Consider the following 19,285-nt stretch of genomic DNA (forward strand, 5'->3'; position numbering starts at 1 on the left):
TATAAATATGTAAATATTCTGACTACCACAATTATTTGCTAAAAATTACAGAAAAAAGCAATGTATATTTTTGAGAGAAACAAAACTAATTAAAAAATGTTAAATGAAACACATTATTTTTCTAATAACTTTAAGTTGTTCCAGCTTCAACTAGGTTTAATGATGCATATCTATTATATAATTTGAAAATAATTTGTTGACATCTCAATTCAAAAGCACATTAAAAAATCACTTTTAAATATTGATTTCTTTTAGGGTTAAAAATTAAAATCTGGAACGTGCACATCCCATGAGATACACATTGCTTGAGCCTTATGTGGGCATATTCAAATTAGTATCCTAATATATTGTCATGATACAGAATTACTATAATCTGACATAATTGTTAATAAAGTCAAATAACTGACTAACATTAAACAGCAACATTGATTTAGTGTAGAAAGCAATATGCATATTATATTTGTATATGTATATATTATATATGTAAAAGCAGTTAATTAAGTAGACTTGTCCTTTTCACATCTATTCGACTTCAGAGTTCAATCTTTTAATACTATGGGGCCGATTCAATTCTGCCGCGGCGTTAAGATTATTACCGTTAATACGGACATTTTAACCTGGATTTCTCAGGGAGCTGCGAGTAAACATCCAGCGTTGAAATTATCGTATTAAGGGTAATAATTATGCGCAGTTTTACTGTATTAACGGTAAAACTGCTAACGTCGCGTTATTCTTGGTGAAGTTGAATCGGCCCCTTTGTAGCTTATGTTACTGAATGCTTATATGCTCTCTCATGTCCATGTCCTTTTGCCGTATACAAATAAAGTTATTCGAAACAGAACTAATTCTATTTTCAATATACGTAATGTCCCTGAATATCCCCATCAAGTTCATAATCAAATATTATATATTATATAATATTAGTAAAGCATACAACGATTATATAACTCAACAGTAAGTACTAATATTTAATCACTGACCATATCTTGCCTTTCTCACCTACATGTGAACATTTCTAAAACACACTACTTGGTTATGCAATCATTTTGGTTCATTCATTTGCCACTTTACAATTTAATGATAGCCCCATTTTGGTAATTGGCCTTCTCCTTTATAAATTGCACAGGGCTCTCTTAACAGCATTATAGGCCCAAAGGCAAAGCAGTGCACTGGGGCCCTACCTACACAACCACTCAAAGGAAGAAAAATGAAAAATTATTGATAAAATTAAGCTTATATATACCTCCAACAAAATCAGCGTTTAAACATTAAAAAACATGCTGTACAGCAGAGATTAATCCACACAGCGGGTTGGACAAAGTAACATGAGCCTTGAAGTTGAAAAACAAGAAATTCAACAAAAAGTGGTACCTGGTAGATGAGATCATACAGAAGGAGATGGTTCAGTACGAAATTACTATGGATTATTTATTATCAATCAAGTGCTCAAATTTCTTTGCAGAGAATTGCTTCAAAAGTTGCTTCAATAAATTGTGTGTGTTGATTTTGTCTTGTTTATGTACAATTAGTACGTGTACGTTGTTTTCGTCAACCTTAAGATATGTATTTGCAACAGCAAGATCTCATGTACAGATAACAGCTGATATTGAGGTGATTAGTCCACATAAATGGTTTAATAAAGAGGGTTTGAAGGTTCTGAATAAATCTACTGGAATAATATACTGAAAAGTTGGCAAGCCTATGGAGCCCCTATGGTTTTGGGGCCCCCGGACAACTGCCCAGTGTAGCCATGCGTTAAGACAGCTCTGAGATTGCCCCCGCTTCAGGCTAGTATGAATACTGCTGTAGACTCATTCACGTCAACAACGTCACATCCTCTACTGCCCATTCTACCAGTAATTGCACTGGCCTCATCTACCATTCAGGAATACATTCTATTTTCTAACCTTATATACAGATTAAGTTATACTATAGCCTTATATATAATATGTGAATTATATTTTTCTTGCTCTCTTCCTCTTCTCTCAAACTTTCTGCTGCACATCAGCCTGTCAGCCCATAAGCCAGGGTTTCCCAAACCCAGTCCTCTGGGCTCCCAACAGTGCAGGTTTTCTGGATCATAAGTGACATAATTAGGACCACCTGTGGATCTGTTACAATGTGTCATTCAGTAATGAATACACCTGTGCTCCAGCAAGGAGATATGGAAAACCTGCACTGTTAGGGAGCCCTGAGGACTGGGTTTGGGAAACCCTGCCATAAGCAATTGAGAAAAGTCACTTTTTCTGAGAAACCAACTCATATTAGAATCCTGTTGCAGTACTTACATCAGCATGTATACTAACTAACCTTATATTTCTTTTATTTTGTAGAATACTGTAGAATCCTTCCTTATCCCTTGTTTTTTATCTTTATTTGTGTGTAATGTCTGCGCAACTTTACCTGACTGTTCAGTACTATATGAAATGTTGTCAAAATGTGAATAATATATGAGATAATGCATCCCGTACAGTAAATTATATTGATATTAGAAGTCACCTAGGAGTTCTGTAACAATATATTTATACAGGACATGGAAATCAAAGGTGACTTCTAATACCATTCATAATTTATAGTAGGGGTACATTATTTATTTATAATCAGGATATTTTCCTAATGAACTGAGGTGATGATGTTAGAATTGATTGATTATAAGTGATGACATTAGAACTTGCTTTGTATATATATTTTTATATAGGCGCTTATACATATATTAACATCACTGTGTGTTATAATAATGATACGTGTTTCAGAAGTCAGATCCATTCCACCGTTAGAATGTTGGCGCCTAGACTCCGAGAAATGATTTACTTCTGTCTGAAGACCAATCCTATTTAGAACAATACATTTTTGGGTTATATCAAGACTATACATCTGAATGGGAATAGCTTATTTGCATATGGTCTCTAATTATTATCTTAAAATGTCTGTAAAGATTGAATGGCCATACATAATAGGGCATTACTGATGATGAGCAATCTGCGTACACACAGCAATAGCAGTCACCGGTTACTGAATTTTTGTGAAAGGAACTATTGTAATCTGGATAGGTTTGAATCATCACAGCCATCACTCATGGTTGGTGGAGCACTATACACTATCTGATTTCAGGCCAATGTGGTCTAAAATGGCCAATTTGATCAAGATAATTGCCACGTGTGGCAAGCTTAACCCATTTTTGTTTCATTGAGGTTGCTTAGCTCTACAGACATCATTGTTTTTAAACAAAAAGAGAACTGCAAGTAACATGTGTGTTTGCATAATTAAACTCACAGTTATGAGTCATAAAGCCAGTTTGGTGATACTCTTTGGAAAACTGTAATTAAAAATAAACTTGGCTGAAGTTTTCCACTTACACTGATCGGATCCAAGATCTTCACCGCTGCCAGGCTGCCATCTCTCTTGTTGTTGACTTTGTAAACCTTTCCGTATGTCCCTTTGCCTATTGTATCGATAATTTCCCAAGTGTCAGAGGGGTCATCAAGAGACTCAAGTCCAATCATATTTGGATTATAAGGGAATAATCCAAACAGAGACTTCCTGAAAATCAAATCATATTCAGTTAGAATTCCTTTTATTATTATTATTAGTAATAGTAATAATAGTAGTTTTTGAATACAGTGTGAGCAGGGAAATCTACTGTTATGTTACATGTTATGTAGATCATACTTGCCAACTCTCCCGGAATGTCCGGGAGACTCCCGCATTTTGCGTGAGTCTCACGGACTCCCGGAAGAGTAGGCAAAACTCCCGAAATTTGGCGACATTCACAGCAGTGAATGGAGGGGGCGTGGCTTAAATGTGTCATTAAGCTCCGCCCCTTTCTAGTCAATGCCGTTAATTTTGGCTTTTTATGGTGGGGGCGGAGCCAGGGCCACCTTCAGAAATAATCATGCCCAGTACAGGCCCCCCGTGTCCCCCTCCCCTGATGAGCGCCCCCCCATGAGCAACAGCAACATATACTTACCTGGGGGCCCGCCGCTGGTCTCTGCTACTGTGTCTTCAGCCTGGCTGTCACGGTACCCCCGGTACCCCCCTGATGGCGGCCCTGGGCAGAGCTATGGTGACGCAAAATGTCACCACGCCCTCCTCCTACCCCATGTCACATGACTTCTCTTCTTAAAAGTGGGCATGTATGATGTAGATAATATACAGTTATACAGTATATGATATACTCTTAAGAAAATGTTTATGTTAACTCTTATAGAAGCTCATTTTTGTTAGTCTCTACATGTAAGATAGATAGTAGGTTCATTTAATTGTGCTTAGAGTTAAGAAGTCGGATGACATTTCTGAGAAATAGTGCTAAAAAGAACATAGTAATCAATAAGGTCTTTCCTGTAATTTTTCTACTGCAGTTTAGAAAATGTAGAAAAATCAAACGTAATTGGTTGCTAAGGGCAACAACACCATTTTTCCTTTGCACTAGTCTTAATAATGTCTCTTAATTAAATCAGCACTCCCAGGTAGGGTGAAAAGTTTATTCTACCCAGGACTTCTAGAATATAATATCATAAATGATGCCATCTGCATGTGATCTTTCCTGATATAAGCATCATTGTCCCTGTGACGTGTTATATGTATCTCTGCCTCTGTGATAAATGAACAGTATGTAAGTATTTCTATGTACTGTTTATTTGACTTCTAAGTTATCTTGAGAAGTAAAACACTCTATTGGGTATATTTACTAAACTGCAGGTTTGAAAACGTGGAGATGTTGCCTATAGCAACTAATCAGATTTTAGCTGTCATTTTTTAGAATGTACTAAATAAATGATAACTAGAATTCGATTGGTTGCTATAGGCAACATCTCCACTTTTTCAAACCCGCAGTTTAGTAAACCATCATCATCAACATTTAATTATATAGCGCCACTGATTCCGCAGCGCTGTACCGAGAACTCACTCACATCAGTCCCTGCCCCATTGGAGCTTACAGTCTAAATTCCCTAACGCACACACACACACACACACACACACACAGACTAGGGTCAAAAGCATGGCAGACTGTGAAGGAGGAGCAAAGGCAGCATGGCAGACTGTGAAGGGGCAAAGGCAGCATGGCAGAGTGTGAAGGGGGGCAAAATCAGCATGGCAGAGTGTGAAGGGGGGCAAATGCAGCATGGAAGAGTGTGAAGGGGCAAAGGCAGCATGGCAGAGTGTGAAGGGGGGCAAAAACAGCATGGCAGAGTGTGAAGGGGGGCAAAGGCAACATGAAAGATTGTGAAGGGGACAAAAGCAGCATGGAACAGTGTGATAAAGGGGTGCAGGAGAACGTGGGAGCAAAAGCAGCATAAGGGGTCACAGCATGGTGATGAAGGGGCACAGTCATGTGTGTGTAATGGCATAGCGGGCTTGTGGCTACGTAATGTGTGTGTGTGGTAGGTGGTGGCTAACTAATGGGTGCTCTTTTGTTTGTGGGGTGATGGTGTGGCAATTTAATTTTATAGTGGGGACTATTCATTTAAGATGGGGTGGTTTGGACGCTATTAATTGAATGTCGGCTGAGTTTGAGGAGCATGAGGTCTAATTATTAAATGTGAAAATGTATTATTTAATGACAGTGACGGTTGCGGGAAATAGGTATATTTATTATACGTAAATGCTGTGGCTGTTTGGAGGCAGGGAAATAAGTTTATTTATTACATGGGAATACTATTACTTTAATGTTGGGGCTGGAGGAAGGACTAAGAATTAATCGTGGGTCCTATTGATTTAACGCCGGGGATGGTTGGAATTTTCTAAATGTAACCCATTTTTTTCCTCCAAATAAGGCCCCCAACATTCCAGGATCCAGATCCAGACAAGCCGCAACTAAAGAAATCTGCAGTGAAAGTGACAAGAACAGGTAAGAGAGAGCAGGACAGTCTGTCAAATGTTCTGATTCTAGTGGTGCAATCCCGATTTTTGGTGACTGTTCTGTCCAATCTAACGGACAGGCTAAGAATGTGTACTCTTTATATACACACTGTATTCTTTATATACTACACTATGGTGCTAGATGTCCTTCGTGGGCTGACCATTCCCCCTCTAGTGTCTGGTCTCGCCTCTATGATGTCTGGCCACCCCCTCTGGTGGGCCCCTAGCGTTGCAGTCCCATGGTGTTTAGTGCTGTTAAAGGGGCAATGACAGTACGCCGGCTGGACAATGTACAAGGTTTATTAAAAAGCACTGTCCAGCCAGCGTACTGTCATTGCTCCTTTAACGGCACTAACAATACTCTCACTTTTTACCTGTCACGTCATTCCTGTGCGCCGGACACTCGATCTCTCTAATTTATTGAAAGTCAGCTTTTCCAAGAGTCGGCCAGTTGAAGATGTCGGGAATGGCAGCTTCGTGATGGCGCTGTAGGGGTGTCGTTTTTATTTTTTATTTATTCTTTTTTTAATATCATTAATGTTCAAATTATGTATATATATCTATCTATATATATATATATATATATATATATATATATATATATATATATATATATGTGTGTGTGTGTGAAGGAATATATTGATTATTTTTTATTTATTCTTTTCTAATATAGTCAATGTTCAGATAATATACATGTGACGGAACATAATGATTATGTTTTATGTAATTTTATGTCAAGAAACATTTAATTTTTCATTTATTGATTTGTAATAAAACAAATTGTTTTTCGGCACATGTTGGTTTAATGTTTTTATTCAACTAAATTACTCAAACAAAACACAAAACAGAAGCATTGTCGAATCATGTTATATTGCTAGATTTATTCCCCCTCAGGTGACATGAGAATATGTCACTGACTATCATTTCCTGGCTGCCGCTACGAGCTCCTGTTCAGGTGACATTTTCAATCACACTGGCTGTACTGTCCTCTACAATCCCTGACTCCTTTCGCTTCGTAAAATTAAATAGAGCATATGCTGCCTTTATAGCGGTACCTACCCTTTATAGCGGTACCTACCCTTTATAGCGTAACCTACCCTTTCCACATATCTCATTATTGTAGTCACAATAATATTTGTGGTAACAGAATTTCCAAAGCAAGGTTTGCCCACTGTTGAGTTAATTGAGGCGTTAAAGCCTCTTATTGAAGAAGATTGGATGTGCTTCATTCAGAGCATAAATAGAACCATAGACATCTGGGAGGTAAATGTATCAAGCTGCGATTTTCTGGTGGGTTTGAAAAGTGGAGATGTTGCCTATAGCAACCAATCAGATTCTAGCTATCATTTATTTAGCACATTCCACAAAATGACAACTAGAATCTGATTGGTTGCTATAGGCACTATCTCCACTTTCAAACCCACCAGAAACTTGCAGCTTAATACATTTACCCCCTGGCCTTCAATAAACAAGTATCTGCCTTCTGGGTCACAAATCTTAGATAGTAAATGAAAAAGGGTTTGTATACAAATCAGAATGGCCCTGACTCTTTTGTTTTCTTGCGAAGAAGCTAAATGGATATCACTAAAGTGTTTATCTAAATATTTAGCGAATGAGGTTTGACTAAAATAAGCTTCATGAAAAATAATAAATTGAGCTCTATATTTATGATAGTAAAACATAGTTATGGTCCACTTCTTCAGAGAACCCACATTATATGATAGAAAAAACATTTTTTGTCTGAAAGCATTAGTAATCCTCTTTAAGTAAGAGCATATTGTTTGATTTTGAGGTGATTAACAAAGCTTACAATCCACTAGCTATGAGGAAAAGGATGATCACAGAGGTGTGGATAATAGCCTAAGAAAACAAAAAAAAAATAGAACAACATTTTTAACAATCTCATCTGAATTCATGGGTATAGTACCACCTGGTACATCCTCCCACTTTAAGAGTAGACAAAAAGGAGAGGAAGAGGAAAAATATGTAATGTTGGGTATCACACACATAAACCCTCACCACCCAAACCACAAAAAATGATCAATAACAAACTGGGACCCTGTCTAAACGAGGCATGACATTAAGGCTAAAAAACTTGGAAATATCCGAGCACAATAAAATAACCAAGTATCGAATCTGGGGCAGATGCCAAAAGAAACGAAAGGTGGACCCTTTCATTTTCCCCTTTCTCCCCTTCTCCCCCACTTTGCCCCTTTAAGCTAAGTTTAAAAACTGGTTAAATGACATACTGACAATGTTCTTTTACTTATTATTGTCTTGATATTACATTCATGGCCAAAAGTTTTGAGAATGACACAAATATTGTTTCTCACAAAGTCTGCTACCTTAGTTTTTATGATGGCAATTTGCATATACTCCAGAATGTCACGAAGAGTGGTCAGATGAATTGCAATTAATTTCAAAGTCCCTCTTTGTCATTACAATGAACTTTATCCCCAAAACAACATTTCCACTGCATATCAGCCCTGCCACATAAGGAACAGCTGACATCAGGTCAGTGATTCCCTGGTTAACACAGGTGAGAGTGTTGACGAGGACAAGGCTGGAGATCACTCTGTCATGCTGATTGAGTTACAATAACAGACTGGAAGCTAAGGAGGGTGGTGCTTGATATCATTGTTCTTCCTCTGTTAATCATGGTTAACTACAATGAAACACGTGCAGTCATGATTGCTTTGCACAAAAAGGGCTTTACAGGCAAGGATATTGCTGCTAGTAAGATTGCACCTAAATCAACCATTTATCGGATCATCAAGAACTTCAAGTAGAGAGGTTCAATAGTTGTGAAGAAGGCTTCAGGGCGTACAAGAACATTCAGCAAGCGCCAGGACCATCTCCTAAAGTTGATTCAGCTGCAGGATCAGTGCACCACCAGTGCAGAGCTCTTTCAGGAATGGCAGCAGGCAGTTGTGAGTGCATCTGCACAAACAGTGAGGATGAAGGATGGCCTGGTGCCAAGAAGGTTAGTAAAGAAGCCACTTCTCATCAGGAAAAACATCAGGAAAAGACTGATATTCTGCAAAAGGTACAGGGATTGGACTGCTGAGGACCGGGGTGAAGTTATTTTTTCTAATGAATCCCCTTTCAGATTGATTGGGGCATCTGGAAAAACGCTTGTCCAGAGAACGAAAGGTGAGCGCTACCATCAGTCCTGTGTCATGCCAACAGTAAAGCATCCTGAGACCATTCATGTGTGGGGTTGCTTCTCAGCCAAAGGAGAGGGCTCACTCACAATTTTACCTAAGAACACAACCATGAATAAAGAATGGTACCAAAACATCCTCCAAGAGCAACTTCTCCCAACCATCCAAGAACAGTTTGGTGACGAACAATGCTTTTTCCAGCATAATGGAGCACCTTGCCATAAGGCAAAAGTGATAACTAAGTGGCTTCGGGATCAAAAGATCAAAATTTTAGGTCCATGGCCAGGAAACTCCCCAGACCTTAATTTCATTGAGAACCTGTGGTCAATCCTCAAAAGATGAGTGGACAAACAAAAGCCCACATACTCTGACAAACTCCAAGCATTGATTAGACAAGAATAGGCGGCCATCAGTCAGTATGTGGCCCAGAAGTTGATTGACAGCATGGCAGGGCGAATTGCAGAGGTCTTCAAAAAGAAGGGTCAACACTACAAATATTGACTCTTTTGAATGAACTTAATGTAATTGTCAATAAAAGCCTTTTGACACTTATGAAATGCTTGTAATTTTACTTCAGTATACCATAGCAACATCTGACAAAAAGGTCTAAAAACACTGAAGCAGTAAACTTTGTGAAAACCAATACTTGTGTCATTCTCAAAACTTCTGGTGGAAAAGCAGGCATATTTTACTAAAGTGCATGTTGATTCATGGGTATTTACTCATGTTAATGGTGCATACGTGTAAATGAGCCATAAGAAAAGAAAAAAGCTTGATCTTTTACACCTGTGCTCAGTGTTCTATAAGAGAACTTTGTATGCATGAAATCAGGGCCAATTTTTGTTTACTTTGTTGAAATAATGTTGCTCTTAGGATTTTATGTACGATTTGTGTGTGTGTGTGTGTGTGTGTGTTAGGGAATTTAGACTGTAAGCCCCCAATGGGGCAGGGACTGATGTGAGTGAGTTCTCTGTACAGCGCTGCAGAATTAATGGCGCTATATAAATAAATGGTGATGATTATGATGATGATGATGATGATTTTTATATCAAAGACTATGCCGTGTCAGTCATCACTATCAGTCGGCATTTACACCTGTCCTGTAGTAGATGCAAAAGATGTGTCTGAAAACAAGTGCGCTTACGCCAAACACAGAACTTGAATCTTCCGTATCTTCTTAATCGGAACGCCCTCACTGTACATGGCCTACGTTAGACCACCCTTCCACCTTTCAAGTTGAAGGAAGTCCTAAGTGTATTTTGCGTTCGGACATGAATTGCATTGTATTGTATTGTGTTCATTGGCATAATGCCTATTTCTGGGCACCCGCAGAGCTATTTCTCACAAGATATGCTACACAAACGGACATCTCTACAGGCCAGAGAGCATGCCGATCAGAACTCCAGTGGATGTGTCCCCTACACACTTAACCAGGGTGTTTTGTTTCTAAAGAGTTTGAGAAGTGAGAAAAGCAAGGCTGAAACATGATTACTCAAAGGACAGAAAGATAACAGAGGTCGGGAATTGTCCCAAGGGAATATAAGCGCCCAGAATGTAAAAGATAAAGAAAAATTGAACATGGCAAGAGTTAATACTAGAGGGTTTTTTGTTATGATTTAACAGCCAATCAATAAGGAGGTCTGGGGATGGCCTGAGCTGGGGAAGGCTTATAAGGTTGGGATGTATTCAGTTTCACTCTCTTGCCACTGGAAAATTCCCTGCCCGCCCTGGCCCTGATTTCTTTGTGTTGATTGCATTGTTGTTTGCTCTGCATTTCCCTGCCTGAAGGATCTTGTTGGCGGAATAGCCTTCCAATCAGCAGCCATATTGGCACATTCAGGTGGCGGTTGGGCACTCTCCCTTAACAGGGAGGTTGATTTAGTAACACTCCCCCTTGGTGAGTTTTGGGGCACCTCCTGTCCAGACACGCCCCAGCTATTGAGCCAAAGAAGGGTAAAGTTGGTCCTCACCGCCTAGCAGTGTTATAATACATTGGGTTGATATAATTTTGGCTTTTGGAGCGGCTGATAGCTGACTGATTCTGCTTTTTAGTTGCCACCACTTTAATTTATTTTCAATATAATTTGTGACCTTTCATTTGCCAAACAAGTGTCTTGTGTCTTTATTTATTAGATAAGATAACGCTTGGTAAGTGAACTCAGGTAACAGTTATAGTGTAAATCAACCGCTAGGCCACTTATAGGTAATAATGACAACTGTAGAGAAATAGGGACAGTTTAATTAAGTGTTTAAAGAGAAAATAGTAGTGATAAGAGAGGAAAATTGATTGAATGAAAGAGTTAGTCAGCAATAAAAGTCAGAAGTTAATACAAAACAAAAGTCTTTACAGGAAAATGAGGATAAAAAAAGAATAAGAAGTATTGAAAAGTCTGATAAAGAATCTGAGGAGGGATAAAAAGCATTTGCAGCAGTAAATAAAGATTGTGACAATACTAGACAGTGGCAAATGGAAGCTGAGTAACATTCAGCAATTTAGGGCAGAAACTGCTTTATTGTATCGAGTCATAAATTAAGGATCCGGACTAGAAAGAGGAAAACCTTAAGTATCATAAAGTCAGCAAATCACTCAGCAGCAAATACTGCAACCAATGCTCTCTGATAGGAAGATGGGTACCTCCAAGTTTATTTAGTAAAAACCCGGTCAAGTCTGTTTATTATATAATCAATTGGATGAACCTAAATGAAGATTGTTGTAATGCACTGATAATTAATACTGTGTAAGAGGTAATATCTTCAACAACCATATACTTGTTATTTGTACTATTAATACTTTTTAGGCGAGCTGGGTATTATACAGTGTATTGTTGCAAGTAATATATATCTAATAATATATATGTATGACCATTTATAGGGGTAACATGTGTAAATAATAAATTAAAGCCAATTATTCATATATAGAAGGATTAGATAAATGGTAGCAATGCACATTGGTATTGATACATCTGCATTAAGAAGCAAAATACTTTGTTCAATACAGTGGCCTAGCTCAAATTACTGTGGGGGGGGTGCGGATGCTATGGAGGTGGAAAATGCCAGTCCACTCTCCTGAGAGCCCACTCTGCATGCTGTGCCCTCCCCCAAATTTTGGTATGTGTCCTGTTGTGTTCCCCCTTGGTTCCTAACCCATATTTTAAACTCATTGGGCCTGATTCATTAAGGAAAGTTAAGCAAAACATTGAGTAAGTTTTCTTACTCAAGTGTTCTAGACAAAACCATGTTACAATGCAAGGGGTGCAAATTAGTTTATTATTTTGCACATAAGGAAAATACTGTCTGTTTTTTCATGTAGCACACAAATACTTGATAGCTTATTTGTACACTATAATTTAAAGTTGATCTAGAACATGCACTACCCCAACTATAAATCTGCCATCCCATTTTAAATTTACCTCCCCCTCCAATGCAACATGGTTTTGCCTTACTTACTTTTGTTTAACTTCCCTTAATGAATCAGGCCCATTATTTATGTATTTTAACATTGATCGCAGGGCAAACTTGCTCCTATGTAAAATAAAAACTTACACTGGATTCACTTTCTCTTTAACTAGTGTCAGAAAGGTCACATGGGGTTAGCAGGAAAACTTTTAAGTAATAAACCTGAACCAATTTAACACAGAAAGAGGGGTTAATTCAGTGATTGAGGATTATATGACTGTTTTAAAGGTTGACCTAATTCATAAAAATTGTAATTAACTAAAATTATATTTAGAATATATAAATATTTATAACCTCTATCTCATCCACTGGAGTGCTGAAGAAGAGTGCCGAGATTAATAATTCCTTAGTTTTACTAAGTGTGTGTTTGATCCTGGGTGATTTGGGTGTATTCCTGCCTGTCTGTGGGTGTGGTGTGGCCTGTTTTTCATTCATCCTTACAAATAATGAATAAGAATTATTAAACAGAGAAGGTAGAGTCTGAGGAAGAAAGAAGGTACTAAGTTATTTAAACACTCTTCACACGCACACCGAGATTACAAGCTTTTCATAGAGGTCTTTAATGTCTTATGATACCCCATCCACTGCTCCATCTCTTAGATGGGATCTGTGTAGCACAAACACATGTACTTTCAAGAAGGTGGAAATATTCCACCTTTATTAAATAAAACTTGCCACATGTTTTATTAATACATAGTATACACTAAGCAAACATAATGATTTAAATGTCAAATACACATAGCTATTTTACAGTGTATACGTGTTCTGCACAAGATTTGGTTACAAGTTATGAAGCTCAAAGCTCAATAAATAGATATGGAATAATTTGTAGAATTTATAATTGGCAGGGCCATAAATTATAGCGCACTGCAAAGTTTAGTGCTTTAATTGTGTCTTACGCAAGTGTAAATGTGGCTTATTTAGAAGCCCCGGCTCACAGGTCAAATGACAACCCTGCAACTGACGAAAATAGTGACACTATATGTATTAGAATGCATAAATTATTTATTACTTTATAATATATAATACTTACTTCCCCACTTTAGGTTTCCTTTTTTGGGGCCCTATGAAGCGGTGGCATGTGCATGAAAAGAGGACATGGTTGGGCTACTTTGGAAGCGCTGGGATGCTCCAAGCCCCCTTCTCCTCCCCTAAAGACACCCCTACAATGCCGCACACACCTAGAGCTGATACACACTGCAGTGAAAGGGCACCAGTTGGTGGGACACCTGTCCTGAAAATGGGACAAAAGTCCTGAGAGTTGGAAGGTATGTATAATATTATATGGCCTAGCACCTTCATACTGTAATAAAGGAACCCCTCTGCGACCTATAATACCCCTGCTCTGCACAATATTGGGTACATTTTATGAAGTTTCATCCAATGAAATTGTTGTTTCAAAAAACTATGAATAAAATAACATGCAGGTCCATCTAACCAGATGCTGAGTCTGTTATAGTCAGGGCCACAGTCAGTGTGCTACAGCCGGGTGTCGTGTATGGAAGGAGGTAGGTCCACCGCTAGAAATGGTGGAAGATCTTCCACTTCCTCTATGCTGTCAACACTATGAACAAATCAGAGCTGTCAGCTCAATGTAATTGACAATTCTCAGCGGCTCTTCACACTAACAAGGAAAACATACCAGAGCAGGGTGGTGACGGTGAGTAGACCATGGAAGGGTTATTGGACGTCTGCTATACAATGGACACTAGACATTAAGGGGTACATGTATCAAAGCTTATAAAAGGAACCAATCATATTCAAGATATCATATTTTAGAATGTACCAGATAAATGTTAGCTAAAATCTGATTAGTTGCTATAGGCAACACCTCCAATTTTCTTTTTTAGAAGGTTTGATACATTTAACCCTAAAGGTCTGCTATACACACTAGCTACCATGTTATACATTAGCCACCAGACTGGAGTCTGCTTTATATACTAGCCACCATGTTATACATTAGCCACCAGACTGGAGTCTGCTTTATATACTAGCCACCATGTTATACATTAGCCACCAGACTAGAGTCTGCTTTATATACTAGCCACCATGTTATACATTAGCCACCAGACTGGGGTCTGCTTTATACACTAGCCACCATGTTATATATTAGCCACCAGAATGGGGTCTGCTTTATACACTAGACACCATGTTATACTTTAGCCACCAGACTGGGGTCTGCTTTATACACTAGCCACCATGTTATATATTAGCCACCAGAATGGGGTCTGCTTTATACACTAGACACCATGTTATACTTTAGCTACCAGACTGGGGTCTGCTTTATTCCCTAGCCACCATGTTATACATTAGCTACCAGACTGGGTCTGCTTTATACACTAGCCACCATGTTATACTTTAGCTACCAGACTGGGGACTGCTGTATACACTAGCCACCATGTTATACATTAGCTACCAGACTGGGGACTGCTTTATACACTAGCCACCAGAGCAGACTCTGTATTATAGTCAAGCTATAGTAATCTCCATACAAAACAGAAATAATTCTAGTGACCATGATAATATACAGATATCATTCTAGTGACTGATACAATATAAGACAGCATTCTAGTGACTGATATGCAATACAGAGAACATGCCAGTGGTTGATATGCAATATAAAGAACATTCTAGCTAATGATGTACACTACAGAGAGCATTCTAATTGCTAATATACAATACAGAGCATAGATCTCTGTTGTCTACACCCACTTTGGGTATTCACCACTGATTCCAGGACACCGTACTTTACCATTCTCTAAAAGACTTGTTGGTGAGAAGAGCTTAAGGTAGACAGAGTTATTCATCTATAGAGTGAGAGAGATTGTCTTATATTATCAATAAACATTCAAAAAAAGTTGTTGAGGGGAGTGTTAACTGGTCTTTTAGCAAAACGCATAACAGATTGTATACCACAATTCTCACTTCAACACATAACCCCCACATATGGTGAACCTGCTTCTTGGTTGAGTGTCAAGTCAGAAGATCTTTTCTTCAATTTGGCCATGCACATGGAGCAAAGACAAAACCTGATATACAGACAGATTCCCTATAAACCCAATAGATTTACATTAAATCATTCTTGTGCATCATGCTTGTTTTGGAATCACATACACAGTAATATATAGTGCCAATTTGCTAATATCACTTCCAATATCAGAGCACGAGTGGCCAGAAAAATACTATATAAAGATAAACGTACTGCTCTGTTACTTGTCTTTTTAAACATATGAATAAGTATTCCAGACACTTTTTTGGTTCATATACAGCGTATATTCCTAAATATTTGTAAGGTGGATTAGTGCAATTATTCACTCTCATACTATGTAATACTTATACTGTTTGACACTTGCAATGATGATTTATTTTAAGGGCCTGTAATTAATTGCTTTGCAAGAATATAGGGGCAAATTAGGCCACAGGCCCATCTAACTAAACCCTGTTCTGATCCTCCCAAACCACGCTCCCTTATGCCCAAATCAATCTGATTTCATTTAGTGCCACAGGCCTTTTATAGTAGGCCCTACACCTTTAAGGTGCCAGAGTTTTGTACTGAACCATAAAAATCGGGGCACTTGGCAGGCATGATATGGCCATCAGAAATTATTTTGTCCAAAATGAGTAATTATGTTCCCAATATACTCATGTCCAGATTCCCAACAACAGTTCACATGTCTGTAACTGGATAAATGACTGACTTGCTCATATCAAGTAGGAAATACAGAAAGCTAAAACATAGTTGGGAATTGTCCATAACTTCCCGGGGAACTCCTAGCTATTAAAGATTTGAAACAGGAAATTTTTGTGTCTGGAAATACACTATTTTTCAATATTGACCAACTGTACAATAAAATTCCTGCAAGTCTTACAACGTATTCTTATTTTATGATTTTTATAACTTAACGTTCATTGAAGAGGAGCATTTAAAATGTAAAGAAGCATTCTACAATCAAATGCAGTAAACTTGTCATGATGGAAATTGTAGTGCTCTAAAGTCTGCCGCAACCAGATCTTTGTAAATTCATTGACTATTTTAAATGTTGACAACTATGAATAAAAGTGTTAGGGAAATTAACAAAGAACCATCCTTTTGCTGCATATAAACTGTACTGTGGTAGGACAAGTACAGACCTGACTGTATGGCTCATGCTTAAGGTGAGATTTAATATAGACAGTACAACTGAGACAGTACAACTGAGACAATAGGACAGGGACAATTTGCTGACTTGATTTATTGAAAACGGTCTGAAATTCCTCTCACCACATGAAATATTCATACACAGGTAAAAAAAAAATCAAAGCGACTATTAAATCGCCATGGTATCAATAAGTTAATACATAAAAGTAATGTCTGCATCGTTTATTCGCAGCAATGTGATAGTACGGAAAAGATATATAAATTAACGACAAGCCATTCCTAAAATCATCTTTATGACTCCTATCAAGCAAGCTAGCCAGGGGTTTAGCTAGACACACAGCTGCTTCAGGCACCAAATCCCTTACACAAATGAACATAAACAATTGTATTACTGTAGTGCATATAGATATCACATGCATCATCACCAGAACTGCCAATAACAAACTATTGTTTAGACCTTTGCCATGAGAACTGTAGCATGTTTTTAAATGTATATCTAATATTTTGCAGCCCCCACACCATAGGCAAACCGAGGGGGAATTTCCTAGTGTCTGGAAAACCCCCTCCAAGCCTGGGTCACTGTATAATTGAGGTGGCTGGACCCTGCCCCCGCTTCACACGGCTCTGCTTGAAAAGGGAGAGCTGTGTGCACCTAACAGTAGTGCACGCAGCATTGCCCATGTATATTATGGGGATAGGAAGAGTTGGAGGGCAGCCAAGCACTGTCTAAAATTATAGCCACGCCCCCATGTATGCTGGTCACGCCCACTGGCGGCGTGGTGTGGAAACCCCCCTCTACAAATCCTGCGTTTGCCCCTGCACACAATCTCTTCTCATTGAAGGCACATCCTAGAAAGTAGTACAGCTAATTACATTAAAATCAAGTAACTTACATTAGTGGTCAGTAATTTGGTTTCTCTTTTTAATTACAAAAGGTTTTTCTTTCCACTAAAAGGACCTGTACGTCTGCTGGTGGCAAAATGGTTTTCTTGTATCGATCTGCATCTACCTAGACAGCATATCATCTCTCTTCTTGCCGTCCAGTAAAGACGAGGAAGCGTTACTTAGATCTGTATTTCATTGCAGAGTCTGGTCCTAGTAATCTGCTCAATCCCTTACAGTCCCACCTCCTTACTACTAGGAAAGATTAATGTCACACTAATTGGTCCTGAATTTGATCTTTTTATTGAGTCTGTGCAAGAGCTGTTTAAGAACGGAATTCAGGCGATTTACGGCCTTTGTTCTGCATGGCCATGTAATATTAATAGTCCATCAGAAACAAGCGTCCTTACATAGTGAGTTCTTGTTGTGTAAATGATGCAAGAAAAAGTAAACAAATATAGAGCCAACACTGGGGTTAATTAGTCTGTAATCCAGGTATTGCAGGTGCTATAATTGGTCATTGCAGACAAGACGGTTGTCACAAGACTGGAGATCAGAGGTAAGAGCTGGGATGGTATTGGGAGACTGTATTACAGGATATGTTTGTAACAATTACTGTACTGGAAAAGATCAGAGATGCAAATGTTATTGTTAATTACGTTCAGAGGATGGACCTCGGTGTCTGTAAACCAGACTGGACAGGTAGGAGGAGAATGTATGACGCTGTACAGGTAATGCAGGGAACCAGGCAGATAACAGAACAATAGTCAGGCCTATCACTGATATAGCAAATATTATTATTGCAGGTAACAGAACTGATGCTACAACATAAACAGACAATGCTGAATCTGAGGATGCAGCGGTAACAATATTGTAGATACAAGATACAGGACTGGTATGACACTGGTATAATACACAGGACAGGACTGAAGAAGATAGTTTGTACATTATTAATAGATAGTGTCAGTGGGTCAGTAGAAGCAGGGGGTGATTGGAAAGTTTTAGTGGCAAGACTCTGATCAGCAGCCTATTAGGAACATTTTAAAGGAAAAAAAGTGCAGGTGGCCCATTGACCCAGCCCAATGTAACCCACTATGGGACCGGGGGATATGTCCCCCTGTCCCCCAGCCCAGGGGGACATTGTGGTCCCTCTCCATCTACCCCTCACTTTGCCTCCCTCCCTCTTCCATCGTTTTTTCCTCTCAGTTTATTCATGAATTAAAAATTTCCTGCATCATTTGTCTTCTCATTGTATTATCAAAAGTTCTAACACTTGTTTCTATGTTTTAACTAGATCACTTCTGGAGACATTGTTTTGTTTTAGATTCAGTGCCTGACATCACATCATCACTCACATCTTTTAGACACAGTGTCTCATGTCCCTGTGTGTCCCTTTAATTTGCACTTGATGTCCCCAACAGTTAATATGTAATACATAAAAAAAGACAGGATAACTGTTTGTACATAAGTCCAGCTTCACAGGTCTATTTTAGAGCATCAGGTATTCTGGACTGATTTTCTGTGATTAATTATACATGTTCTGTTGTGCCCAGAAACCAAATCTAGTCTTAATTATTAATTGTGTTAGTATGGTAAACTACTCCTGGTGATGTAGTAATGCTAAGTAACCACCAGAATCCCCTCGGTATAAGCCTGCGAGAGCAGCATTAACAGCAATCAATGATACAGATAAGGAGTCTCACTTTTAATTAGCATCTGACATGTTTTCAGTGCAAGAAAGATACATCAGGCCTTTGGCTATTCCATTTGTTTATAATGCAAAATT

General features: G+C 38.5%; 1 protein-coding gene across 1 annotated transcript in view; it reads right to left on the bottom strand.

Moving 5' to 3' along the window:
- MYO3B (myosin IIIB) overlaps positions 1-17,659 on the bottom strand; it is a 321,272-nt gene extending 303,613 nt beyond the window's left edge. The window contains exons 1-2 of the mRNA XM_075180671.1: positions 17,511-17,659; positions 3,357-3,540 (exon numbers count right to left, since the gene is read on the bottom strand). Coding sequence (XP_075036772.1) covers positions 3,357-3,540; positions 17,511-17,512 — 186 coding nt within the window. The 5' untranslated portion in view covers positions 17,513-17,659. The remainder of the gene's footprint in view (positions 1-3,356; positions 3,541-17,510) is intronic.
- Positions 17,660-19,285: the final 1,626 nt, after the last annotated feature.

Source organism: Mixophyes fleayi, chromosome 7 (assembly GCF_038048845.1).
Source record: "Mixophyes fleayi isolate aMixFle1 chromosome 7, aMixFle1.hap1, whole genome shotgun sequence".
NCBI classification, from domain to species: domain Eukaryota; kingdom Metazoa; phylum Chordata; class Amphibia; order Anura; family Limnodynastidae; genus Mixophyes; species Mixophyes fleayi.